A 26637-nucleotide genomic window follows, 5' to 3' on the forward strand; every position below is an offset into this window, starting at 1 on the left:
CACCACCACTCAGCAGCTACAAGTATTTAGGCTCTGTGTTCCCTCCACCCCTACCCCAGTACACACACTTGCCATTCTTTTGTTCACCGTCATGCAGTTTTCAAAACACAAGCTTTTTCTGTAACAGGGACAGTTAAATCAACTGATTAAGACAAGAAGGATCAAAGTACATCAATAATGGAGAAGAACGGAGCCCTACCAGAGCACGGGAACTACTCTGCAGAATAGAAAAACAGGTTTTGGGTGGGTTTGCTTGGTTGGTTTTGGTTTTTTAAGTATTAGAGTTCAAGAAAACAAACAAAAAAATACAAAATAGTATTCTGTATTTCACATTTTTATTAGCTTCTTGCTGGCAGGCATTACACTTGGGAATAATATTGCACCAGGCATTAAAAAATAAGAATTCTACCACAGGGACATTTTGCATTTAGAATCCAATATAAATATTTCTAATCATATTTCCATGGCTACAGATAATATTTGGTTGCTTGATTTATATGCATAGAAAGAAACAGTTGTCATAACTGTAAGAAACTGTACTTATCAAGTACTTTTAAAGGGTGGGATTGGTTTTCCTAGAATATTACAATACTGTTTATTGATTTAGAAACTAAATTAGTCTACATGATAGCAGCTTTTCCCCAACCGCATCTTAAATTGTTTGTTTCTTGCTCCCAGTATCATAGCATTAGATGGATTAGAACCCATTTTAACGGAGGTAATTTTAGCACTTTAAGTTGCGTCAGAGAATTGTGTTAATGACACAAAATACCCTATCGTACTAATTCTTCGGACTCCCTCTCTCAAACAAAAAGGTGTCTTGACTGAACAGGCACATGCATGTTTTTTTTTCTGAACGGGACAAAAGGACAGAGCTGCTAGAGAAGGAAACTCCTCCAGTCCTTATGGATAAACAATAAATAGTCGTATAAAAAAAAGCCCACATTGTTGCTTTAGTCAAAATCCAGACTCTCTCGGGTTTACTGTCCAATTAAGTCGCTAATCACTGAAGTGGCTCCTGCAGAGTCAGAATCAGTCATCTGTTTTCCGTGCCAGTCTGCAGAAAGTCCAGTTGTGCTCCACTGTGTTCTCGTTGGCTCGCTCGCTCATGTGGTGAACGCGGGTGTTCCTGATCGTGAAGCCTTGTTTTGTGATGTACTCCATCAGATGGACTCGGAGCGACACTTCCTGGTGGTAATCGCACGGCCCAAAAGTGAAGGAAACCTGGCAGTCCCTGGTGTCCATCATGTGCTTATTCCACTTTGTGAAGTGGTTTGAGATGCCTTCCAGTAAGGAATGGACTTTCGTTGTGATAGTGAGCTGCGTGATGATGACAGCCACCGGGTTGGAGTACTTGGAAAGTTTCCGCGTGCTGGAGAGCTCCACCACCTCCTCAAAGGTATCCACGGGATACAGCGGCTTGGGGTCATTAAGACACTGAATTAGTGGTTCGATCTGATAGAAGTCCGCTTCCTTCCGAAGTAGGTCGAACTCCTTGAAGTCCAGTGGCAAAGTGAGCTCTGAGGTCCTTAAAAAGTTAAGAACATAACGGAAAAGTGGTCCATCTCTGTCAATAAAGTAATTGCCCTGAGAGTCCCTGGCAGTGGGGAAGTCTCCCCTGAACATGGCCCCGAGCATCGAGTCAGGATATCTCGTGAGAGTTGTGAGGGATGTCGTGTACATGTGTCCACCCACATTTAGCGTGACTGGATCAGTCATCTAGAAAGAGAGAAATGGCAGAGTTTATCAAGCCACTGCAAGAACACTCGATCCCCTCACCGACACACATGGCAAATACTGTTTGAAAACCGCAGGCTCTGAGGAGTCACACTTCCCCATTCGAAGCCTCTAAGTGGTGTTTAAACCCGAACTAATCTGAGCCACCCAGCAGCCAAGGCACAACTGGCAACCAGACAGGATGATACTTAACATTCAGAACGTGCATTTCCAGAATGCTTTGGAAATCTTAACAAGTGAGCTACTGTCACTGAAGTTTTGCATTTGGGCAACAAGTTTTTTTTCCTATTCTACAGATGGGGAAATGAGAACAGAGAGATTTCCTGAAGAACGAGTTAGTCTGAATGAGGCCTGTCAGTGTTCTTTACTTTCAATCTGTTTCTCACTCTAGAGCAAACAAAAAGAAGAAGAAAAATATCAGCTGAACAAATCTTAAGCCTCTCTCTCCCCCTCAGAAGAGGATGATGGTGCAAGTTTAGACACAGGACCAAGAGCTCACAATCAAAATAACCCATGCACTCATTAAGAGGCATCACTGAAACAAGAAAACGAAAAAACTTTCAGCTTTTAACTCTATAAAGAAATATTTATTAGCAAATTAGCATGCTGCATGGAAGAAAGAGGCAGAGCACAAACCCGTCTGCATCAGCTTCCAGATAGCACATGAGGAAGCAAGAGAGAAAGGAACATAAATCCCATCTGGCCACCAACCCTAACAACCAGGACTGAGGCCAGCCAGAGAAAAGAGACATATGCATGGCAGCAGAATGTTTAGAGAAAGGGAAGAGAAAAATAAGATGGATTTGCCTCGTTTGAAACAGGGTTTACAAGGAAAAATGTTTTTCTTTATAAATAAAATGACAAAGTCCTTAAAATTATATGCAGGAAGCACAAATTACTTTCAGTTTTTGTCTATTAGGAAAACAGTAACCGTGAGCTTAAGGAGTCAGTTAAGTACTCACTGATTGTACCTATGAAATACGAACCTGAGCTCTCCCCACAAACAGCATCTGAGGCAAAGCACTCCAGAGAATGTCAGTAAGCTGTCCTAACACGCACAGTTTCCTTCTCACATGACTGAAGCTCTGGATCTAAACAAGCCAGATCTGGAAGGACTCTTAGCGCAGGATCTCGAAAGCCCAGCTGTACCGCACAGCGCACACATCTGCAGGTCACTTACCATATATCCCCAGTCTCCATTATCCATCTGTTCAGTTGCTTGAACCACGGTATTCCAAGTTTACAGAAGGCTGCCGAAAGGATACGCAATTCACCTCTTCTTATCTTCCTGCAGGAAAAAGCACACACAACACCACAAAACAAAGAACAAAACATGGCAGACCGTCAGTACCTACAAGGATAACCGAGGGAAACGCTTCCTAATCACAGGCAGGCTCTCTGCCAGGAGAACATTCAGCTACAAAGCCACATTAGCAGGAGAAACTACAAACGAGCTTTTCCCTCCTTCTCCCTTCCCGCTACCCACAGGGCAGCCTCCGGAGCACACGGGTAATCACCAGCTGCCTGACCATGCCAGTTCTGTTAAATAACAACCAACGTGCCTCTAAGGATAACGTACGTTCACAAATGGACTCCCTTTCACCTGGGAAACTGTGAGTACTTTCAAAGACAGATTCCCTTTTCTCAACTAAAAAAGTTTATTTAGCCGCCAAGGTCATACACGTGATCCGTTAATATTAGCCAAAATTCCCGTGCTCCAGTTTCAAACTGCGCAGAAGAATAAATCAGGCATGAAAGTCAATGGACAGTAAGAAGAAAAAAGAATCTCACTGCAGAATTAATAATTCAGTAGTGGAGAACTGCAACTGATGGCAAGAACGTTAATCTACAAAGAGTACGAGTGGGCTTCACAGACACTCTCGAAAGAAATCTCTTTAGGGATAAGCCAAAGGACATGAAACATGTTTTCAACAACGCTCCAACAAAAGCAATTTGAGAAGCGGTTCATGCCGTAACTTCCCAGAAGACGCTGAGCTGCTGACTTGCATAACGAGAGGAGACTCTCCACGCGGATGCAACGAGGGAAACCCACAGCCCGGGCTGTGCAACTCGAGAAGGGGGAAGCAATGACCCCAGACACCAGTGGAGATTTTCCACAGCAAGCGACGCGTGGACTGGGAAGCCTGTTGTCAACAAGCCTTTATCCCTACCCAGAACCTGCCTCTCTGCTAGAACTGCCGAAAATTTAGGTCAGTCTGTTTTAAGTAGGGTACAGCTTCTCAGCTTTGTTTATTTTTACATCTCAAAGACCACACAGTTACCAAGACTTCTATTCCCATCGTCTTTACCAAAAAATTTCAACACATGCTCACTGAACTATAAGCAGCACAAAGATTTAGCTGAGCCGGAGCCCCATATTCCAAAACAACTTCCACAGTTCATTGCCAACCAAAAAGATCACTTGCCCTTCTCATTCCCAACAAACGAGGTCGGTCTCGTTCACCCCAGAACAAGGCAGCACGTCCCAGCTCTGTGGGCTCTGCCCAAACCCCCAGCCTGGGCACAGCCTCAGCTGCCTCTGGATGTATTGAAGAGTAGAAAAAACAAGACCAGTATATGAAAATCGTGAGGTCAGACAACAGAAGACTAAGGAATACTAAGATACAGAACTAGTCATACCAGGATCCTGTTTTTACAAATTAGAGACAGATCATGCCTCAAGAAAGTACATTAAAGCTCCCCCTGCCCTGACAGCAGATAAACCTGGAATACCAGCTCTTTTGCCAACCTCTGTAATTATTTTTAACTGCTCACAAACCAAGAAATGAATTCACTCAGGTTTTTTTTACTTGAAATTGTCATTCAAGTAGAGCTCATTAACTTTTATCAATAGCCCAGACATTTTAAATTCCAGTACTTTTTTCTCTTAAGGAAAATATACTTAGAGGTATTATTCTGGTCAAGTACAACACCAGTATAACACACAGATGCATAAAACCATAGGAGAGACTGGTACAGGTTTCTGATATTCAATAAAAAAATTCACTTAGAAAAGAAACTGTGCAGCCAGCCAGAAACTTCCCTGGTAATCATGACAGAAGAGATTTGCAGTCTTAATGAAATTAAGTGGAGAGCTACACTCAGAATATTTCAAAGACAGACAGATGTCCATCAGAGTTACTTAAACTGATGGACAGATATTTTGGTCAGCATCTAAGTCCACACCACAGATGAATCAGGACTTTATGGGGGAAAGAAACAGATGACACCGCCTGTCTGTAGGAAAGCATGAAGTAATCTTTGATCACAGCACTGCTATGTAACACCGGAGTGAATAATTTATGAGAGCAATTAGCTGAAACAAACCCAGCCCGCAACATGCAAGTGGCATCAAGAAGTCCTACTGACCTTTCCGTAAGGAGTCACCAGGCACACACAGCACAGCAGCGAGATGCACAACGCGAAGGGATGATATCGAGAGGCCGTCCCAAAGTGGCTGAGTGTGATCGCAACTGTCTGTTGCTTCCCTCATCAGCCTGGGAACTTCTAGACAGCTTCACAGGCAGAAATAGCTCCGGTCAGGTACAACCTGAGATGAGGATTAGCAAACCACATCACAACAAAGGTGTGGACGTGCACCCTTCGTGACATACGCCCCTTTAGTGATGCTTTAAATCCTTCCTGAATGAAATACAGCGACACATCAGCAGGGCTGGGCAGACACTCATTCCATCCGCGTCCTGGGATGTGCAGCCTCCAGCCAGCTTGTCTCCATGTCACACAACATCCCACACCCAGGGACAGCCTGACTAACGTGGCCACTCGCATCCAGAGGAGAACAGACGACGTGCAGCCATATCCCAGGACAGCCCATCTTTAATAACCACAAGAAATACTCATTTAAGATAAAACTCAGCCAAAATGCTGACACCATTTAAGCCAAGCAGGATGACATCCTGTGGTGAGAGCAGAAGGGCGCTGATTGTGTCAAACCACAGCCCGGGTGTCGCTAAGCTTCTCCTGCGAGCAGGGAGACAACACAGCATCGTGATCACAGCTGCTGCCGTAGCACAGCACCAAGCACATCCAGACTCAGAACCGCGCAATGAAAGGTGAGCAGAAAAGCACTCAAGTCATCATTTTACACTTAATACACCAAACTGGATACCTGCATTTATAAAATGCTTGCTCTTATTTCATATATTATGACTCAGAGGATTACAAGGCCGTTTACCAGCACCACCACCAAAACAGGTAGCCCCATTAACTTCAGCAGCGCTTTTCCCAGAACGGAGCTGCTAACACACAACCATTTTGCAAGCTGAAATTCAGAGAAAGCAAATGAGAGTCAGCCGAACATCTGCATCTGTGAACACACACACATGTGGGCTCAGGACAGGCCCAGGGGACACGAGCAGCACCGTCAAGCACTTGCGCTCCTGGGACCATGTGCTCCACATCTGGTCAGGGCCACAGGCTACGCACTGCACCTGGAGAACATCACACTGTTTGTGTTGTACACAGCTACTTAAAGGAGGAGCAGAAATACATCTAACAGGTAAAAGTCAAGAGGCACACGCCACCTGGTTTGCTCTGAATGTTTTTCATCTAGTTCTTCCAAGAAAAGAATGAAAGGATTTATTTGTGGCGCTAGTCTTTAACGGATAGTTTGGTATCAAGGTTACACGACAAGGTGCTTAACCTCAAGAGTTACCTTAGATTTCTAGGTCAAATATAGAGTTGATGGGAATTTTACCAATGGCAACTTAAAAATTAAAAAGAGTGAAGCTAGCACTGTATTTATACAGGGTATTTCAAACTACTCATCCACTTAGCGAGCTCGCCGCCTCTCACACTTAGATCTCAAAAGACGAGGAAAAGAAACTCCTGCCCTCCGCACAGTTACACTGCACACGGACAACCTCTCTATTCTCCAGCCACGCATAACATTTGAAAGGCAAGTTTTTATTGTAAATCATTAGGGGTGACTCACCTGAACTGACAAAACCCAAGCTAGCAGCAGGGATGACTGTACTCCACCAAACCGTACAGTGAGAAGACAGTCTCCAAAGAGAAACAGTGAGGATCCAGCACCGCGCTACCTCACCAAAGGAGCAAGGAGGAGGGAAGCTCTTAAAACAACCAGTTAACGAATCTTAGGGTAATTCAGTAGATCAGCTTCACTAAAGAAAGCAGCCATCACCTTCTACAGATGTCAGGTTTGCAATTACTAATACAGTTTATTAAAAATTAACTTAGTTCTTGCTTTTCTTTAGTTGCTTTTTACTAATACAAACACTCATACCAGCCACCCAGCATTTTCACTCCTTTATGTCCAATTGCCTCACTATAAGTTCCAAGCTCCTGAAGTTCCTTCCCTCCTCTAAGGAGCTCTACAACATCCTGGTTTAAGTCCAGGTTCCAAACTTTTATTTTAATTGCTACTTATCCAAAGAGCCCACATCACGATATCACTTTAGGCCTCCTCTCACAAGAGCCAAAGGAAGACACTTGTGTCTAGCCTGGCCTTGCTGGCCCTGTGCTGTTGAAACAACCCAAGGCACCCAGGTTTTCCACACCTATAACAACACTTGGGTTTCACCCCTGTATTTAGCTTCTGTGAAATGAACCAGTAGTTGTCTGCATGTGGAAGTGTGTCTCCAAACAGTTTTGCAGGCTGGCAGGTGCCAGCAACACTGACCTCCCTGCACACACCAATGGGGCTCAGCACGTGCATGGACCAAGGAGCAACAGGGAGATGGGGCAGAAATCCCCCCGTAAGCCCCGGCCAGAGAGGGGCCCAGGCCTGTAGCAGGAGCTGGGAAGTGCCACCTTCCATCAGAGAGGAGCCAGAGAGCTCACGGTGGAAGAACTCTCCCCAGGATCACAATGATTCAGCAAAGATGCTGGAAACCAACCCAGACATTTTGCCTCCCCTTAGCAAATGACCCAAGAGCCCAGGCCCCCAGTGCAGCACCCCAAACCGGTGTCCCAGCTCTGCCTTCTCTCCCGGGCAGGCGGGACAACCCTCTCTTCTCCCGCATGGGGCAAGACCCAGGTATCCCAGCCCCTTCCTACCAAAGATCACCCCCAGGCACCCCGGCTCCCACCCTAGCATCCTTCCCGCTCCTTCCCACAGCCCAGGCGGGCACAGGACCCCAACACCGCCTGTCCCATCCCCACCCTAACCCCGGAGCCCCGGCCTCCTGCCCCACAACCCTCCCCAGCACCGAAAATGCCCCGGGAGCCCAACCCCACGCCCCGTCCCTCACCGCACCGGGGACCGGCCCGTCCCGCCTCAAGGCGCTCCCCACAGAGGCTGCGGGGACCCCGCCCCACACGGGCCCCAGGCGGCCGGTCCCTCGGCGCTCCCCCGCACCAGGGCAGGCCCCGGGCGCCCGGCCCCGCACCCCCGGCCCCGCGGCGGCCCGGCCCGGCACTCACGGGCGCAACTCCCGGCACTGAGGCAGAGCCCGGCGGCGGCAGCGGCGGGGACGACTGAGCGTGAGCCCGTTCAGCCGCCGGCAGGGGCGGAGCGAAGGTGTGTCCTGACCGGGCCACGCCCCGCGGCCGCGCCCCCTCCCGGCGGGGCTGGGAGGGCCGATCACCGCCCCCGTTCACCTCAGGGCCGCCAGCCCCGGTGGCCGCGCTCGGCACCCGCCTCGGCCCCGTTCCCGGCCGCGGCGTCACCGCGGGGGTTGGGCGGGTCCCGGCCCGGGCAGCCCCGTCGCCAGGAGGCGAAGCCGCGGCCGCGGTTGGAGCGCGGCAGCCCGAGCCATGCGCGTCCCCGGCGGCGCAGGGCGGGAGCGCGCTCGCCCCCAGCGGGCCCGGCACTGCCGCCACCGCAGGGAAACCGGAAGAGACGTATAAAGCTCGCGCCGCGCGCCTTCCGCCGTCGCGCGCGCCCGTTCTCGCGAGAGCTCAGGGGGCGTGGCGAAGCCGTTGGCAGGGGGCGGGGCCGCGGGCGGTAGAGGACACGGGCAAGATGGCGGCGGCTGCGGCGGCACTGCGGCTGCTGGCCCCGGGGCTGCGGGCACCGCTGCGCGCCCGCCTCCCGCCGCAGGGCCGCGCCGCCGGGCGCCCGCTCCAGCAGCGCAGGGGATTCCGCCTCTCCGCACCCGCCGCCGCACAGGTAGCGCGGCCGCCGCGGGGACGGGGCACCCCGGAGAGAGGGGTTGGGGGAGAGGGGCTTGTCCCCGCTCAGGGCGGGCGGGCGGGCCGTGAGGCGCGGGGCGGCGCGGGAACTCCCCGCGGCCGTGGCGGGTGCGGGCCGTGCCCCCGCGCTGCCCGCTGCCGGTGTCGCGCAGGTGACGGTGCGGGACGCGCTGAACCAGGCGCTGGATGAGGAGCTGGAGCGGGACGAGCGCGTCTTCCTGCTGGGCGAGGAGGTGGCTCAGTATGACGGGGCCTACAAGGTGCGTGGCGGCTTTTACCGGGCCGGGAAGGGGCCTCGGGCGGGCCCTGACTCCTCTGTCCTGCCCCGCAGATCTCCAGGGGACTCTGGAAGAAGTACGGGGACAAGAGGGTGATCGACACCCCCATCTCAGAGGTGAGGCTGCCCCGGCTCCGTCCCGGCCATCCCTTCAGCCGCTCCCCTGCACTTACCCTCGGTTTCCTTCTCTTCCAGATGGGCTTTGCGGGAATCGCTGTGGGTGCTGCTATGGTTTGTAGATTCACATTCTCTTACTTCTGAATTAAACACTCAAAATAAACTATTTTCATATACAAACATACTAAGATACGTCTCAATGTGTTCACTAGGCGGGGTTGAGACCAGTGTGTGAATTCATGACGTTCAACTTCTCCATGCAAGCCATCGATCAGGTTATAAACTCCGCTGCCAAGACCTGTTACATGTCCGCAGGAGCCATCGCGGTTCCCATCGTCTTCCGGGGCCCCAACGGGGCATCAGCCGGAGTCGCCGCTCAGCACTCGCAATGTTTTGCCGCCTGGTATGGACACTGCCCGGGACTGAAAGTTGTTAGTCCTTGGAGCTCAGAAGATGCTAAAGGTCTGCTGAAATCAGCAATCCGGGATGATAATCCAGGTGAACACGGGGAGATCGTGGCAGTACCTACCACTTGATCCTGAAAAGAATGTTTATTTTCTTCTTCTGCCCTATTTAAACCAAACAAAAAAATATTGTTAAGTCCTAAAACACTTAAAGTTGCTTTACTGCAGTTTTAGGGCACTTACAAAGGCACAGAAGTATTTATTATTTTCTTAAGTCACTTGCCTTGCTCACAATAGACTTTGTGCTATAGTCAGATATATATCTTTAGTGCTCCTTTGGTACCAATCAGGAAACTTAGAACCATTTATGAATCCTAACATAAAGGGTTTCAAAAGGATGAAGATGAGTGAGGAGTTGGTGCATATACAATGTCTGTGTTACTAATTTTTACAGATCATGAAACTCCAATGATAAATTGCAAACGTCTTTGTCTTTATTTTTCTGAAACAAGCATGCAAAATCTAAGAGATTTCTAAAACTAGCGATTCTACCATCATGTACCAAAAGCTAAATACCTGATCTCATTTAAGACTGATTCTAGACAGTATTTTAAAATAATTCAGTGTTGAAGTAAATACTGTGATTTATTTTTTTTTAATTCCTTCTGCAAACACACTCAGGTCCTTGTTGCCTAATGGGCTTCACATCCTGAGCTTCTCTGCTGCAGTATTACCATTAATCAGGACAGTCCTCTGTCTGCAGATGTACATGTTAATCCAAATATGTTTTCTTCTAGTTGTGATGCTGGAAAATGAATTATTGTATGGTGTTGCCTTTGAATTGTCTGAGCAGGCACAGTCAAAGGATTTTGTTGTTCCAATCGGAAAAGCTAAAATAGAAAGGCCAGGTAAGCTGAGAATAGTTTGTTTCTGTATTAACTGAGCTGCTTGGGGATTGATGGTGTTTTTTTCAGAATACTGCCACCGTGGGGCACACAAAAATATTTCAAGTCTTAAGTGTTCAAATGTTATTTTATCCTGTAACATATGTGATTGTTCTGTTGCCCATATAAAGAAAAATCACTTGATTATCTTATCTAAAAGGATACCTTTCTAAAAGATTTGTTCCTTAGTACAGAGATTACCTTAGTGTGTAACTTTTGTCAAAAACACAGAAGAGATCACTGTAATATTTCAGTCCATTTGTTCAGAATTCACCACTTAATTATATGAATGTTTGAAAAGGGTAATCTGAAAACTATAATATCTCCTCAGTTTCCCGAACTGAAGGGTAAAGTTGTGTCTTTACGTAGTGTATGGGTGTAGAATACTTAGCATTTCATATACACTTAAGGAACTTAAATTTACAAGAGAATCCTAATGTTACCTTGAAAGGAGCCTGAGGTCCAGAAAAAAGTTTTAAATCTTAAAGTGTTCTTTTATTATTGTTGTTTTGTGGGTTGGTTTTGGTGGTGGTGGTTGTTGGTTTTGGTTTGGTTTTTCTTTTTTAACACTTGTTTCTGTTCTAGGCACTCACGTTACATTAGTGGCACACTCTAGACCTGTTGGACACTGTATAGAAGCAGCTTCTGTACTCGCCAAAGAAGGTGTAGAGTGTGAGGTGGGTGGCAGTTCTATTGGTTTTCTCTTTTCCTGAAGTGGGAAAAAAAACAACAACAGAGGGTCTTCTTGTTCAAGCTCTGCAAAATTTCAGTGTAATTACTATAAGCTTCTTTATTTGTAAACGCTTTAACAGTTAGTGAGCCAAGCACGGGAATTTCATGTTTCTGCATTTGACCTTTTCATCACAAAATTAAAGCAGAACTGCTAATGATTTTGAGACTGAGCCAGCTGCATGGTAAGCAGAACAATGACAATATGTATTAGTGTGGTTGTATCTCGATACAGCAAGACTCACTGATCTGGGGTGTTCCAGGAGCCACCAGAAACTGTTCTGCACAGTCTCTGTCAGGATAAAAAGTTAGAAATTTTATTAAGTCTTGTCTTCAAAGTCAGAATAAAGTGCTAAAGGACAAAAATCAAGAAGTACCTTTTTTTTTCCCCAGGTTATAAATCTGCGTACCATTCGACCAATGGATATTGAAACAGTGGAAGCCAGCGTTGTAAAGACAAACCACCTTGTAACTGTAGAAGGAGGTTGGCCACAGTTTGGAGTAGGAGCTGAAATCTGTGCCAGGATCATGGAAGGTACCGAGTTTTGCAGTGTACACGTTCCCTCATTCCCTAGTCTAAATCCTGATGACTTCAGATAAAACCAGCTGTAAGCAAAGTTAGGAGTTTATAACTGAGGAGCCTGAGCCCACCTGTCACGCTCTAGAGATTTTCACAGTGTGGATCCAGCTCGTGTTCTGTTGTAATTCTTACCTCACGAACTTGACTGTGTGAGAAGCAGGATGGAAACTTTCTGTCTAAACCATAGTACATGAAGATAAATGAGCAGGAACGTTGCTTTCTGGAACATTAGAGCTACAGGAACAAAATTGTTTAAATAGATCAGGACTTAGAAATTGAGTTGAGACAAAAGCATAGTACATAGTAACCTGACAACTGTCTTCTGTTTCAGGACCTGCCTTTAACTACTTGGATGCTCCAGCTGTGCGTTGTACCGGTGCAGATGTTCCTATGCCTTATGCAAAAATTTTAGAAGATAACTGCACACCGCAAGTGAAGGATATAATATTTGCAGTGAAGAAAACTTTGAATATCTAAGTTGTAAATATATGTTTTAAAGTCCCGCTTTAAAGTTATCAATGGTGACGGGCAAGTTGTATGCGTAACTTTATTGTATAGCTACATGAACTTTTGTACAGTGGACAAAGTATAGTGACCTCCCAGAATATTTATATGGGGTTACCCTCTACGCCACACTTTGTATAAGCAACGATGTGCTAATGTTTGTCTGTTCGACAGTTCAGGTGGGTTAGCGCTACTGTATGTGGAGAATTCAGATTCTAAATTTGGAGTGAGGAAAAAAATCCTCCATTTCTGTTTGACTTGTAATTACCGGCCGAGCTGTGGTGACCTGGCTGTAGCGGTGGGTGAGTGAAGAACCGCAGCAAGAGTCCAGCTCTGGAAGATGCTGTAGAGCTCTCCTGGAGGCCGTGAGGCTTATTAAAGGTGAATGGTCAAACTGGAGTGAGCGAAGCCTTGTTTTCGGTTCAACAGTTGAGTGCAACTGCCTGTGCAAAGGGGCTTTGGAAACCTGCAGTATGGGCTAAGAGATGGCTGATGTGTTTAGCTGGAACAGGGCTCTGCTCCTGCAGGAAAGCTTCTGCACAAGAGCTTAAACAAAGGTCCTGATCCTCTTCAGTATGTGATGGAAGACACTACCTAATTTTTCCCTACTAGCTGCTGCATGCAGTGATAAAAAATACTTGCCCAGATGCTTTGCCTTATCTATTACTTTTTTTAAACTCATCACATGGGCTAAGAGCATGCGCAAACTATAGTTCTTGCAGTGCAAAATAAATTACTTTATTCAGACGTACTGAGCCTGGGTCTGCAGCGGCAGCAGAGGTTGTGTTTGAGGAGCTGGGTCATGGCGGTAGCCTTTCAGCAGCTCTGTGTGCCAGGGTTTAGCCCAGCGCTGGTCCTGCCGGGCAGGGAGAGCTCTGCTGGGCTTTGCTCAGCAGCTTCGGGAGCGGAGGAGCCACTGCAGCGCGGCGTGTCCTGCACTGGGCAGCCTGCCCGTCCGCGGGACTGTTGGAGAGGAGACACTTACCTCTGTGAGCAGACCCAACACCTCGGGTGCTATTTCAGGCGAGGGCATTTCTTTTTAGCAGAAGTCCTCTTAGGTTCTTAGAAAGTCCAGTTGGCTGGTGCAATCCTAGCCAAACATACCCACCACCACGCTGCCGAAGGAATTCCATTAACATTTTAATAAAAATGACTGAATATCACAGGTTACATGAAACTTTGTACAGACATTCTCTGCATAGTAACAAACACTGATGTACTTGAATTTAAAAAAATGGATTATCTATAATCCTTTAAAGTGCAATTTGTTTAAGGTTTTAAATCAAAAAGGATCTTTCAATAAAGTTGTAGAATTAACTTGAACTTTGCTTTTAACTAAATCAAGAGTAATATCCCAGTGCCCTATTAACTCCCATTTCAACTGTTTCCTCATTTAGAAACACTTTCCCTTAGAGTTATAGGTAGGGTGTCCATTTAGACAATTTAATGAAACAGCATTTTTTACTCCACCAGCAAATATGGTATGAATAAGATTTAATTCTCCAGTTCCCTCACCTGTGCAGTACATTTAATGGTTGGGGGGCAGGAGGGTGTTTGATTATCTAAAACAAAACTCGCCGATTCAGCACCGCAAGAATCAAGATGAGTTAAAACTGCGTGAAAAGTGCTGAAAAACCAAGCAGACTAAAACTACGTTCCTGTAATTTCGGGAAAAAAAATGCATTAATTTACCATGATCATGGTCATTCCTATTTTGGGATTTTTATTCAGCTATATAGAAGTTGCTGTAGCCCTGAAACTGTAGCTAGAGAACAAAGTTCTTGAAAGCAAGTAAAGAACGGAGTTCTCGCAGCACAGCAGCAATTCAGGGTAGTGCTGCTACTCCAGAAAAGCTGAAGAAAGAAGTAAACGGAGCTACAGCGAGATGAGCCGCTACGTGCTGGTGCATCGGGCTCATTCCGAGACGGCACAGGAGCGGGAGAGGGAATTGAATCCTGGCGTGGCCAGCGGCCTCAGCTGATCCTGGGAGCGCTGTAGTCGCAGGTCTGTGTTTTCTTCAGAGTTCCTTTCTGAAAGTTTTGGATGGAGCTGAGTAAGGCTCCGCGGCTCGCGGTGACGTGGGGCTGCGGGCTGGGCTGCGTTGGCACCTCTGCACTCGGGGGAGGAGCTGCTGGTGGCAGGGGCGGCGGTGGCGGTGCTGGGGGTATCGACAACGCTCCTGTTGAGTTGAGAGAGAAGATGGAGTTTGATTACGCCGAGGAGGTCCTGCCGCAGAGGACTGCGGCTGCTTGGCTGGACTGGGTCAGCCCTGCACTGGTCACCTCATTCCTTCAGAGCCAGTGGAGTGTGAAAAACAGAACGGATGGAAAAATGCCCAAGTGATCAGATCCCTCTATCTGCAGGTGAGCTGTGTCTTCTGAGACACCTCTAAAACAAAGGCTGAAGTGCCTCAGTACTCAGGGATGCAAACATGACTCAAATGTGGTCTTGTACTGAGGGAGATGGAGATCACTGAACAGAAATTCCCAGCCTCAGTTTCTCTTGTTTGTCCCCAGTGACTTAGTTTGTTCTTTGGGTCATGAACAGTAAGAAAGTCTGGAAGCAAATCTTGCTACTTGTTCTTATTCACACAACTAATTTTACATTCTGACAAAGGAGCACATCACTGTAGGATTTGTGATGACTGCTTGGTCAGATTACATTCCATTTTTAAAGCAGTAACTGCAGATAGAGTTTTCTGGAAGTGTTTCACACTTCCACAGAACTGTCAGACTTTCTCCGAACATGTTATAACAAATACACATTTCACAGAGTGAATGAATCACAACCACCTGCCACTCACACCCCGTGCCTGCCTCCCATGCTCCCACCAGTCACTTTTGCACTCCGGTTTTTGCTTTCTACACCAATCACATCCATCTCCTGCTTCTCCTCATGTCTCAATCTCCACATCCTGACTCCCTGGGAAGCTGGAGCCCAACAGCGGCATGTGGAGGTGTCTCCTGGCAGCTCAGCTCCAGGCAGGTGGCCCCATTTGCCCTCAACACCCTGATCTTGTGCAACTCAACTGCTGCACATTGCACCATCATTTCCACACAAGCACAATCAAAGATTCGTGCTGGAGTCAGAGCAAAGGGTTTCAGAGGTGAGCGCCTGCCATCCCACAGGACATCCACGTGAAGGTGGCATCTACAGCACGTCCCCAGTCTATGGGGAATGAAGGGCTTGTCTAGTCTCCTCTTCTGGAATGAGCAGGGGTATAATTATTAATACCTTAGAACTATTCAACAGTGAATCATAAGTTACTTCAAAGTAAGACTAGAGAGACAGATGGTATATATAGTATAACACTTGCTTTTGGTAGCTCTACCCTACAAAGAGGAATACATTGGTGAGTGGCAAGAACTATGATACATCACAAAACAACCTGAGGACAGCCAAGAGACGATGATTACTGAAGGAGAACTGCTTGCTGTGAAGTAAGCAAGTACTGAGCAATAGCAATCCTTTAAGTAAAGGACATTCTGCCACGCGGACTCGAGGTATTCAATGAAAGGTAAAGCTCAGCTACAGAAAACAAAAAGCAGGCAAAGCTCTCTGTGCTCCACTTCTCTTTCAATTCCTCACTAACACTTGCTCTTAGATTAACAAGTAATAGTACAAAAAGTATCTGCTGTAATTAAAAAAAACAGTAATACTAGATGAAAGTCATAACTCAAAGCTCCCTCATGTTCTGTTTGTACCAGTCTTCGAAAGGAGACTTTTTCCATATGGGAGCAAGCTCAAAATGCAGAGTATTCACACAAAGCATCCAATTTTGCCAGTGTACTTTAATTCATGCTGTGATTTTAGCACTTCCAGCTCTTCAGGAGAAATTCTCATTGGCACAAAAGCCTTCTGTGACAACTAAACATGGACATACATATTGGGCTCATCTTCGCCCTCCTCCTTTCCAGAAGAAATACTCAAGTCCTAGTAGAAATTTCAGAGATCAACAGAAAGAATTCAACATGCCTGTTGCATGTGGATCGACCGCTCTCTTAAGCAATCAAAACATTACACAATGTTAGCACAAACCGAAGTAAACTGCATAGTGATGCCTTGGGGCCATCTAAGTTCCAAACCTACTTTCTTACACCAGCCAAAGCTGTAAGTCAATTTGTCATCAAAAATACTGGAAAACCATCCCTAGGTTAGAGTCCCATTCCTCACGGGTGTACAGACGGCCAGCAAAGCACAGGAAAGCAAATCCTGACACTTTGCCAAAGGAAGAACAGGACTGAGGACAGTTACAGTAAAATAATCACTGTTGCGGTTAAAGTGGAGAGAGCAGAACAGCGGGGGACTGGCGCACCCGCGCCACCGCCAAACCGATCCGACAAACGCTGTAAAAGGGCCAGGACCAGCTCATCATAAACAAAATGGCTTGAAAGAGATGCAAGAACTGTGGAGAACAGAGACAAGATTCTTTGGCTGGAATTGCACAGTGAGGTTGAAGAGGCTACGCAAGTAGTTGTACAAGAATGACACAAGGAATGACCGTGGAAACAGTGGCCAGGACTCTGTATGGAATACAAATACAATGGTAACGTGCAGTGAAAGAAAGGACACGTGACAGAGAGGGGGGCGATAAAGCCACTAAGTGCCTGGATCACTAAGTGTTATTACGTCAAGATTCCATGTGTCACCTTCAAATTTTGGTCTGGTTATTTTACAATGGGAGCAAAAAGACGTGGAAGTAGAGGGAGAGGCCGCTTTCCTTCCTGTAAGTTGGGTAAATTCCTCCGGACTGACTATTACTGAAATTTTGCTGCTGACAACATCGTACAGTTAAACTAGTGGGAGACCGCCTACAGACAATGATACTCCTACACCTGAGCTCTGCCTTAAAACAAATACACACAGGCCTTAGGGTGATATCTGACTAGCTATGAGCATTACTTATTGAACCTCTTAATTCAGAGTGTGGTTCTGGTAATCTTCAAATCAACTCATTTCAATTAGTCAATCAAAACCAAGCTGTCCTTCCCTTCTTGACATGAGCGGTGCAAAGGAAATCTTAATTCACACTGGATATGCAGTTATGTCTACAGTTCAAATTGCTCTGTCCAACAGTGAAATGTTTTCCTGTATTTACTAGAAAAAACAGTTATAACTAGACCTTTCCAATACATATGTTGGAAGAAGTTGCCTGCAAACACACATTTTACTCATTCATGCAGTGATAAGAATAAAACACACAAACAAGAACTTACCAAGGGTTTTTTACAGGGACATTTTTGTTAAGAGAGTGTGTTAAAAGGAATAGGAAGTAAATCAGATGCTGTAAACTTGATGCCTGAATTGAAACAAAAACTTAATTATGAATTTAAAGTGACAGTAATTGTGCAAACAGCATTAAAAACGTGGCTGAGAATGGAATGCAAACTAGTCATTTTAGTGATAGAGTTTTTAAAGATGCTATATTTCATTAAAATAATTCATAAGAATGTTGAGATCTTTTTCTTCTATTCCCTCCCAATACTAAGCAAGTTCGAGATTTGCATTCAGCTTTCCCATACAGAAACAGAGCATCTTTAAAGAGATAAATCAGCATTAGCTTACTTTTCCGAAAATTCGCGTTCAAAATGATGCATGCTCTATTGAAGACAGCAGAGAAAGAAAGAGGACACAAGTTAATCAGCCGGTTCTCGTGGCAAAGTAAGAAATACAGATTCCGTTAGCTGAAAAGTTAGTACAAAACCAATACATTCTTATGCACTGACAAACATGAGGATAGCAGATTGACTGTCTCATATTACATATACAATACTTTGATTCTGAATAATGAACCACAATTTTCCATGCTATAAACATTATTATACTTGATGAACAAATACAACACACACGCTTTCAGTTCCACGTGCCATAATTCGAGTTTTACAGGATTAAAGTGCATTTAGAGAGATTTAGCAAGAAATCTGCAGGAGGATTAGCTATAGAAGAGGAAATCTACTCCGTTTAAGGAACAATTCCTGTCATATTAACACCTGTATTTACAGTTATGCTCCACGGATAAGTGCTACTCAAGAACAGCATTTGCTGAAGCATTCAGATTGTCTTACAGAAAGGTGAAGAGCAGAAGAGATGCACCATATGGGTGTCTATGAAACATATGTTGTACTGAAGGATTCAGAACAACCGGCACAGAAATGACAGCTAAAGTTAAGTACAACTCTCTCACTGTTATGCCCACAGGGAAGCAAAAATGGTGCCCTCAAAACTTCTCTCTGTTGTAACAGAGCTCACTGGTATGTTATGGGCTTACTGGATTTAGAAAAGATGCAGCGAAGTTTTAAATAACCCATACCCAGTGTTCTTCATCCCTTCTGATCCCAGACACAGCTCAGAGCCACAAAGAAAAATAACACATTTTCAAGAAGAAAATACATGGGAAAATACATGAGAATCACTTGCCACGATCTAAACAATGTATTTCAAAGATTATATTTAGCCAAGTATCTGCAACAAAACCAGCCCCAAACATTCTAGTCAATAAGAAAAGCCCATGAGTGCCACGTTTCTAGTAATACCTTTCCCTTGCAGCAGGTCGTGCATCTGATCCTCCAGCTATCGCTACAAAGACAACTGAAGCCAGCAATCATTTTATTTCTTACTATGTTTTGCATTGACCATACCAAGCACCATGCTGCAAACTAAGTCTCACAAGGCCTTTATTCAGGAACAAAGCACAGCTCAAAGTGTGAGGAACCCCCTGAACAAGGTTCCTTCCCCAGGGCACCTCAACCTGGAGCCTGTTCCCCTCTGCTCAGCGTCTCTGGCTCTGCACGTACCCACACACAACACAGATTTGGTTGGTTACGGGCCAGGACAAGGGCAAGAGCTTCTGCTGGGCACACTTCTCCATGTCAGCCTTTGTTTTGCCGTGGCATCATATCAGCAAGATGCTTTGGTGTGTCATGATTCTAACACAACCACAACCAAACCAGACAGACAGATGGAAAGCCTCACTCCCATTCTGACAGTCATCTCAACACACTGATACCCACAAGCAATTTTGGTTTGGAGGTAAAGATCCTTCGTAAGTACAAAGAAACTGGAAGAGAGAGAGACAAGCTATAGATCCATCATCTGTCGCAAAGAAAGCCTACCCTGGGGCCAGCGAGTCTTAACAGGGTCATTAATAGCATACTCGCTTAGAACAGCTAAAACTACAATATCGCTGGTGAAAAACATTAAGTATACTAGCTTTCACTAGAGCTAATATCTCAAATCTCTTCTATGAATTCTACTCACAAAAGCATTCCTGAAATGATGACAGTTGCCTTTCCACCCAATCAAATGCATCGAAGCCATCGGCACAATGAAACACTTTCCCATTTGAAGGCATTAGGGCAACGTGCCCCGTGTCAAACGGGGCTGATCACCATGAGTCACCATGGGGACACCGACAGCAGGGTGACCACTCCACTGTGACAACAGACCCTGATTCTGAGCCCAAACTTGAGCCATTTTTAGCCATTTGAGCCATGTCTACACATAAACCTGCATCGCATGCTCAAAACTCTAAAAGGCTTTCAACCAACTTCCAACATGTTAAAGTTAAAATGTAAGTAAAAGGTAGTTTTATTGCAGAAAAAAAAAAAAAAAGGTATTCTAAACATCTGTCCATTTTGGAGGCATAAGGATTTATTTTGCATTTTTAGCTATTTCCTCTTTAAAAAGCACATAGAACTTGAAATAAACCCTCCAGCTAAGAGTCAGTATGTCCAGAGAACAGCACTGTTACTGTGCAACACAATAACAGTAATTACCTTGTTTAGACTAAGTGGGACAAGTTAGTTCATAAAATATACACTTGAACATACCCCCAACCTGGAGGAGAAACGACTAATTTGAATTTCATCCTGACTTGAATTGCATCACGCTGACTGCAGTGTCCTCTGAAAGATCATCCGCAGCAAACGCAAATTTGATTGTGTTGCTTCAGTTAACGAGTTGTGCTGTGCAGAAAGTTCCTGGGACTAGAAATCATATGGCATGAGTCACCATAACAAACGGCAACGCCACGGACTGCTTCCCTCCTAGAAATGTGTTCCACTAACACCTTGTGCTGTTACTGTTTGCTGGTGCTCCTCTTCCAGCCTTTCAGACTGAAGCACATCCGCTATTGCTCCCTATTCACATTTGTAATCAGATTTTCACAGGCATTTCTATTGCCCACTCAAGCAGATTCTTCACCACTTCCCACCACCTGTCCTAAATATTTAGCAAAACTGTTTGCACAGCTACCCAGCAAGCTGGAAGAGGGAACTGGGCAAAAATTTTAGAAAATATATCATTTTTGTCTGTCAAAAAGTAATAAAGATATTCTTTTTTAAGCCAGATCAGTCTCTGACTTGTTTCTACCAGTTCTACTGGTGTTATCAATGGGCTGTAGCAGAATGGGGGAGGTTTATGCAGCCTAAGCCACTGAATTTGTCACACCCAAAATTCCTGAAGCTACAATCACAGCAGTACAGGTGTAGAGAGACAATATACAAAAACAAAGGGTCAGCAAACAGTATTTCAAAGTCAACAGACCATTAACATCAGAACAAATGCACTGTAACGTGAAGCCCAGAAAACGTCTGGAAAATAGTGATGTCGGTAGGACTAGAGCAATACAGATTTTGAAGTAAGCACTTATACTCTATGGGTAAATCATATCATGTGTATCTCAAGAGAGGTTATTAGATGAAAAAGAACAGTATTAAAGGGTTCTCTATGGCCCTCAAAAGAGAGCAAATAACCACACCGACACAAGATAAAAGCCATCTGTGTTCCACTCTTGAAAGCCACCATTCCTTGGGAATAACACCCCCCCGTTGGGGCAAGGAAAATAAAAAACAAAGAAAAAGACAAACGCTGTAATGACTCGAACTTACCTGCTGTAGAGGGCGGAGTGGGGGATGATGGAGATGTTAATGGGGAACTCGCCCCAGAGCCTGCTAAATAAAACAACAGTCTAGTAACTAAAGCTGTGACATTAAAATTCAACACAGGCAGACAAGACAGACTGTTAGAAACAGGCCAGCTTTATTGACTGAAGATCCAATCCTGCTTCCACTGAAATCTGGGCAAGGATTCCCATTCATGCAAACAGTGTCACTCAGACCCCATCTGACCAGCGAGGCTTTTCCAGCACACAGGAGAACGTCCAAACCCATAAGAACCGCACTCAACAGTATTCCTCAATGGGAAACAATTCTTTTCTGTTGCTTAGGCTGTTGGATTTCAGTGTCCAAATTCTGTTCTCCTTAAGAGTTGTGCCACTGCACAGATGGCACCCCAGTTCTCCTTCTAAGAGATGATTTGCAGTCAGTTGCTGTACTCCACAAGTTACTCTGATACCTGACTATTCCACAACAAGCTGCTTTTGAACACATTTTAGCCAGGCAAGTCAGCTCTATTACACTGTTCAGTAGCACTGACCCTTCTCTTTAACTAAATGAAAGCTCTGTTGTTTCAGAATCTGGCACTGATGCAGAAGTTAAACAGATAATTTTCTCATTCATCTTAACACCTTACTACAGAATACAGATCACCGGAGTTTCTCCCTGAAGGCTGCATTAAGTGGCCCAAATAGTGGATGTTATAATTATTCCACTCAAATGTCAAACAGATTGAAGAGAGAGTTGGGGTTTTTTTAGGAATGAGGCACAGAAGAGAGGACACATTGTTTTGTATTAGGCAGCTGAAAATCTAACACTGACAATATTTTAAAGCCTTCAATATATCTGTTATTAAATACCCAAAACAATGGTATCCGGTTTAGTACAACATTAATGTCTAAACTGCTGCTGACCCTGGATCTTTTAAGCCAGAAAATGACAGCAACAAGGAAATAACATTGACATAGCAGTGTAGAAGAGAACTCTTCTCTCTGTAGTTACCTGAGTTATTTGAGTTGCTGTATTTTGCTGAGTGTTCTTCCCCACTTTCATAGGCAGAGCGTTTCGATTTCTTTAAAGCAAGCAGAAGAAACAGAAGGCGGGAGTGAATAACTGCTCCCCGTGATAAGGGCTGAACTGACACACGGATTTGTAACAGCACCCGCTGTATCACACAAGGTTTATCAACAGCCAGCATCCCTCTCCCCACACCCAACACGTGCTGCCACAATGAAAAGCACAGTGAGGCTGTTCTACACTCAGGTATCTCCAGGCGAGTAAGCAGGGCACCTTCAGAGCCCTCTGACCACAAGGGAAAGGCAGAAAACTGACCCAGCAAAAAGGAAGAAATGCAGGAGCTGACTGGAAAAGGCTCTGATGCTTCCCAGGGCAGCAGGAAGCAGCACAGGCTGTTGGTCACCTGTGTGCGAGGTGCTAACTAAGCCCGATTTCATACAGAACCTCGGTTAAACAAATAAGCAAGTCTGCTACCATTGTAATTTAAACTTCTTAAGTAGCTTGTTGGGTTGCTACAGAAGTGAAAACAATCAGGAAGCAGCACAGAAAAACACAGGAGAGAACAGAGCAGCATACCTGTGGTTGTGTGTGCTAAACATTCAAAAAAGATATGAGTCTTTTTCTGTATGAGAAGCCTAATTAAAGAAGGCTCACCTTTCGTGCTAAGATCTTCCTTTTCTTTTTCTCTTCCTCAGAGCCATGATGAGATTGAGCTCTTGTCAGCCTTCTGTGCTGGTGAATCTTCAGAATGAAGGGAAAAACAGAAAAAAAGACCACGTTAAGATCTTAAATGTTATCAGACACGTTTGGGGTACAAGGAAACACACTGTAGTCACTTTGCATGTTCAGTGCTCTTTTGTTATTTTGAGTTTTTATCTTTGCTGTTGCTGGTAGAGGGTGGAGCCTCGTACTGCAGTTCAAGTGATCCTTTAATGTAGGAGCCACTGCCTGTGAGGCACCATCACTTACAACAGTGAAATGCCATACAGCCAACAGCTGTTCAACTCCTCACACTGCATTTTAGAGAAAACAAATCTGTTGATGAAAGCCTTTATTACTCAAAATCACTTTAAGCGAGTAAAAACTCATTTTCCCGGTGTAAAAGTGTTGTCACTGCCAGCTGATGTGGTGATAAGTGATAAGAGGAAATGGAATGTCTGTAAGAAATAAAATAAAAGAATGCAGACGTTACCAATTTCTGTTCTTCTGTTAATCGCTTTTCTATGCATTCCTTGGAGGTTTTCAATGCCTCTTTTAGCTTAGTAGGAATCTAGTACAGAATGGAGAACAAAAAAATCATAGCACAAAATGTGATAACGGGAAACCCAACTTCACCAGCCAAATCTCACCACTTATCTGATCATGTTGCTCATCTAAAGCCCCAAGTTCTGACGCTATTCCCTTAGTGAGGGAGAAAAGAAGACTCTAAATGCGTGTTTTCCATTCCAAACCTAGCTACAGATCTAACAGCAGAGACAAAGAAACACCAAATAATGGAAGGGCCACTCTAATGGCAGGGCCAGCCAACTATTCTGATACTCCAGTCACATCCCCAAACTGCCACAGATGGGGCTCCTCAAACGCCCCAGCGCTGCAGCGCTGGAACTGACGGTCTTACCCAGCAAAATCAGCTTTTTGTTTCCTCTCACTGCAAGGGACCCGTGTTACTCAGCAGCCTCTGCTTGGATAGACCAGCAGCATCAGTCACAAAAATGAGCTACAGACAGGAGCTGCACTTGAACACAGGTGGGTCACACCGTGTCCCCCTTCTAAGGGGTGATATAATGTTCTTGGGTACAATTCAGCAAAGAAATCCAAATGCTGAAGGCAATCACCATAAAGCCAAATCAAGGCAGCTCTCCTCTATCCTGCCTGTCCATCAATGCACAGCTACCCACAGCCTGGCGCTTCCACAAACATCAGCAAATCAATGGTCAACTCTACCTTAAACTGCGGTTTCTCGGAGTTTGTTAGCAGGACGTCACTGAATAATCTGTGAGTGGATGGAAAAAGGAAAAACACAACGAAAAAGATTAATCTTATCCCCAAGAGACAGGCAGAACCACAGCGAATATATTACTGGTACTGTTCACTTAAGTCCCTCTTTCTCTTTTTTGCTTCTCTGTCCTCATCCCCCGGCCACTGGTGGTTTTTTTCTCACAGGTTTTTATGTACTGCTGTTTATTTTCCAAGCACTGCTGTAAAATTAGCAACATCCATCCTTCAGAATGGAGCCACTACTGATGGCACAGTAAGCAAGAAGTATTTTGAAAGCTGATAGAACAGGTGCAGTTATCAAAGGCAGAGAAGGGTTCTCTCTCTCTCTCTCAAAAAAAAAGCCTTTTCCTTAAAAGTATATCAATTCTTTAATGACAAGAGATTACCAGGCACTTTATTTTACATTTCACCTAAACAAAATCCTTGCTTTTTTGAAGAAAACTCTCTTAGCACATATATTGTTTTAGCTTTAACATGAACCATGTGAAAGATCAATGAGTGAACTTAACATTTGAAAATATTTGCACTCTTGTCTGTACTCCAGCAAAGGCAACTAAAGCAAATATTCTAATATCTATGCTATCAGCAGCAACAGTGTAAATGATTAATCCTTTTCCATCCAGAACAAAGACACTAGAGGGCAATGGTAGTCTGCAAATAAACTAGTTAGTCCATTTCAAGATACTTTGCTCTGGAGAACATACTAGAAAACTGTCCCAGAAAGAGATCTCAAATCTGCTCTGAGATAAAGATTTCTGAGATCTTTTGTTGCTGTTCACTGTGGAAAATTATCACAGGCCTTTATTAGAGAAAACAAATCTAAGTCCAGAATCAAGTTTGTAAGAACAGTATTGCGTGAAAAAATCAGAAATAAAGCAAATTTTAAGACTTTAAAAACAAACAATAAAGTTCAGCCCTGTTTATAGGGTGTTTGTCTGACCTTTTTTGATTACATGTCCTTAAAACATAGTTTATATGGTCACAAAAAATAGTAAAGGTTAACAAATATTTAAATTAATTTCTTTAAATTACATTAACTGTATTGCACATCTATGTAGAACAGCTTTGTGAAGAGTATTGGTATGAAGGGAATGTAGTATAATATCCTACATTTCAGCAGCAGCTGCACGTGGCTTGTTTGTTCAACATCTTCTAAGACCTATATATTCCTGAGTTTTCCTATAGTATTTCTGCCCAATTACATTCTTCTACCTCCCACCTCCTTTAAGAGCAGAGGAAGGGAGCAGGAGAAGGAACTGAAGGTGAGACAAGCCGGCAGTGACTCCTCCCAGCCAGGAAATACGAATCTTGGAACATGCTCTAAACATCCTGGAATCCGCATACGGTGAGATCAGACCCAGATTTAGGTACAGGCAATCAGTCATTTATAAGGTCGCGACTCTGGCACCTCGTATTAAGAAAAAATAAAAGAACTCCCCACCAGGAACTGTGGTTCTACACTCAGCACATTGGTGACATTTATTCTGCCTATGCTTCAGAGATTCCCTAAGCCAGGCCTGCAAAAACCAGCCAGAACTACACAATGTTTGATACCCAGACCCGGTCTAAAAGTCACTGCTGAGGAAAGCGAGATATCTATTTTTCTGGTCATAAGTAAATTGATAGCAAAATCTACCAAAACAGGTCTGAAGGGGACATGCAAAAAGACTCCCTATTCTAAATGCTTTAAAACGTGATCTTAATTGTGCTTGCACTGTTTTAATAGCTGGATCAATTTAAACCATAGCACCATGCGAAATAAAATGCATTCATAACAGCTCCAATACACCAAGAGACAAAGAAATGTCAAAAGAGCATCTATCATATTCACAAAGGATGAGTTCTATCAATTTTAAAGCTTCATTTGGGATACTCTGTACACCCCTCAGAACGAGGAGCAAATCTTTCTAAAAAGGAACAAGAACAAAAAAGTTCTTCCTGCAGATATAATTAAAACCATTGCTATGAGTATAAAACAAGTAAAACAAGACTTACGGCATCTGTAAGAGCCGTGAAACAGTTGGCATGCCATTCTTCATAGCTTCACAGGTCAGAATGGATTCCAACACAGACACTACCAAAGAAAGAATAAGAACGAACACATTTTTGCACGGCAGGATAGCAAATGATTTAGAATGGATGTCTGGCACCACTGTGTGATGTTCCCCTAAGTATTGCATCAATTAAGCTGTGATGAAGCTCTGTGGCATCTGTTTTTTATTATAATGTTACTATTACACATAAAAACTTTTCAAGAATGTTAGACACGAGGCAAGGGAATCCAGACATCTAATTACTTACTACACACTGCTTTATCACT

At 44.6% G+C, this 26637-nt stretch overlaps 3 protein-coding genes across 9 annotated transcripts in view; 1 reads left to right on the forward strand and 2 right to left on the reverse strand.

Annotated features, from left to right (window-relative positions):
* Positions 1-316: 316 nt before the first annotated feature.
* Positions 317-8284, reverse strand: KCTD6 (potassium channel tetramerization domain containing 6). Of its 2 annotated transcripts, XM_082059709.1 has the most exons (4): positions 8143-8281; positions 5107-5287; positions 2918-3025; positions 317-1719 (listed from the first exon to the last, which is right to left on the reverse strand). In XM_082059709.1, exons 3-4 carry the CDS (start codon positions 2942-2944, stop codon positions 1033-1035), a joined length of 714 nt encoding a protein of 237 aa, XP_081915835.1. In that variant the 5' UTR covers positions 2945-3025; positions 5107-5287; positions 8143-8281; the 3' UTR covers positions 317-1032. The 2 variants fall into 2 exon arrangements, with proteins under 2 accessions (XP_081915835.1, XP_081915834.1); XM_082059708.1 differs by lacking the exon at positions 5107-5287 and having other exon boundaries at positions 8143-8284.
* Positions 8285-8557: 273 nt separating this feature from the next.
* Positions 8558-12807, forward strand: PDHB (pyruvate dehydrogenase E1 subunit beta). The gene is made up of 9 exons (XM_082059707.1): positions 8558-8830; positions 9006-9113; positions 9185-9247; positions 9326-9361; positions 9460-9745; positions 10449-10559; positions 11181-11272; positions 11718-11859; positions 12236-12807. Exons 1-9 carry the CDS (start codon positions 8684-8686, stop codon positions 12379-12381), a joined length of 1131 nt encoding a protein of 376 aa, XP_081915833.1. The 5' UTR covers positions 8558-8683; the 3' UTR covers positions 12382-12807.
* A 724-nt stretch (positions 12808-13531) lies between these two features.
* PXK (PX domain containing serine/threonine kinase like) overlaps positions 13532-26637 on the reverse strand; it is a 36951-nt gene continuing 23845 nt past the window's right edge. For 3 of the 6 annotated variants that reach the window (XM_082059701.1, XM_082059705.1, XM_082059706.1), the window contains exons 12-18: positions 26313-26391; positions 24264-24312; positions 23512-23589; positions 22974-23060; positions 22305-22374; positions 21297-21359; positions 13532-14587 (exon numbers count right to left, since the gene is read on the reverse strand). In XM_082059701.1, coding sequence (XP_081915827.1) covers positions 14382-14587; positions 21297-21359; positions 22305-22374; positions 22974-23060; positions 23512-23589; positions 24264-24312; positions 26313-26391 — 632 coding nt within the window. In that variant the 3' untranslated portion in view covers positions 13532-14381. Of the gene's footprint in view, positions 14588-17624; positions 17708-21296; positions 21360-22304; positions 22375-22973; positions 23061-23511; positions 23590-24263; positions 24313-26312; positions 26392-26637 lie in introns of all 6 variants that reach the window. The other 3 variants (XM_082059704.1, XM_082059703.1, XM_082059702.1) reach the window with 3 other exon arrangements.

This window comes from Streptopelia decaocto (genome assembly GCF_964273445.1).
Source record: "Streptopelia decaocto genome assembly, chromosome: 8".
In the NCBI taxonomy this organism is placed as follows: domain Eukaryota; kingdom Metazoa; phylum Chordata; class Aves; order Columbiformes; family Columbidae; genus Streptopelia; species Streptopelia decaocto.

Coding starts and splice junctions, on each gene's coding strand:
- KCTD6 (XM_082059708.1), bottom strand. CDS start 2,944: ATGGATAATGGAGACTGGGGATATATG. Junction 1,720..2,917: donor ATGGAGACTGGGGATATATG/GTAAGTGACCTG, acceptor CTCTCTTTCTAG/ATGACTGATCCAGTCACGCT.
- PDHB (XM_082059707.1), top strand. CDS start 8,684: ATGGCGGCGGCTGCGGCGGCACTGCGGCTGCTGGCCCCGGGGCTGCGG. Junction 8,831..9,005: donor CCGCACCCGCCGCCGCACAG/GTAGCGCGGCCG, acceptor GGTGTCGCGCAG/GTGACGGTGCGGGACGCGCT. Junction 11,273..11,717: donor AAGAAGGTGTAGAGTGTGAG/GTGGGTGGCAGT, acceptor TTTTTTCCCCAG/GTTATAAATCTGCGTACCAT.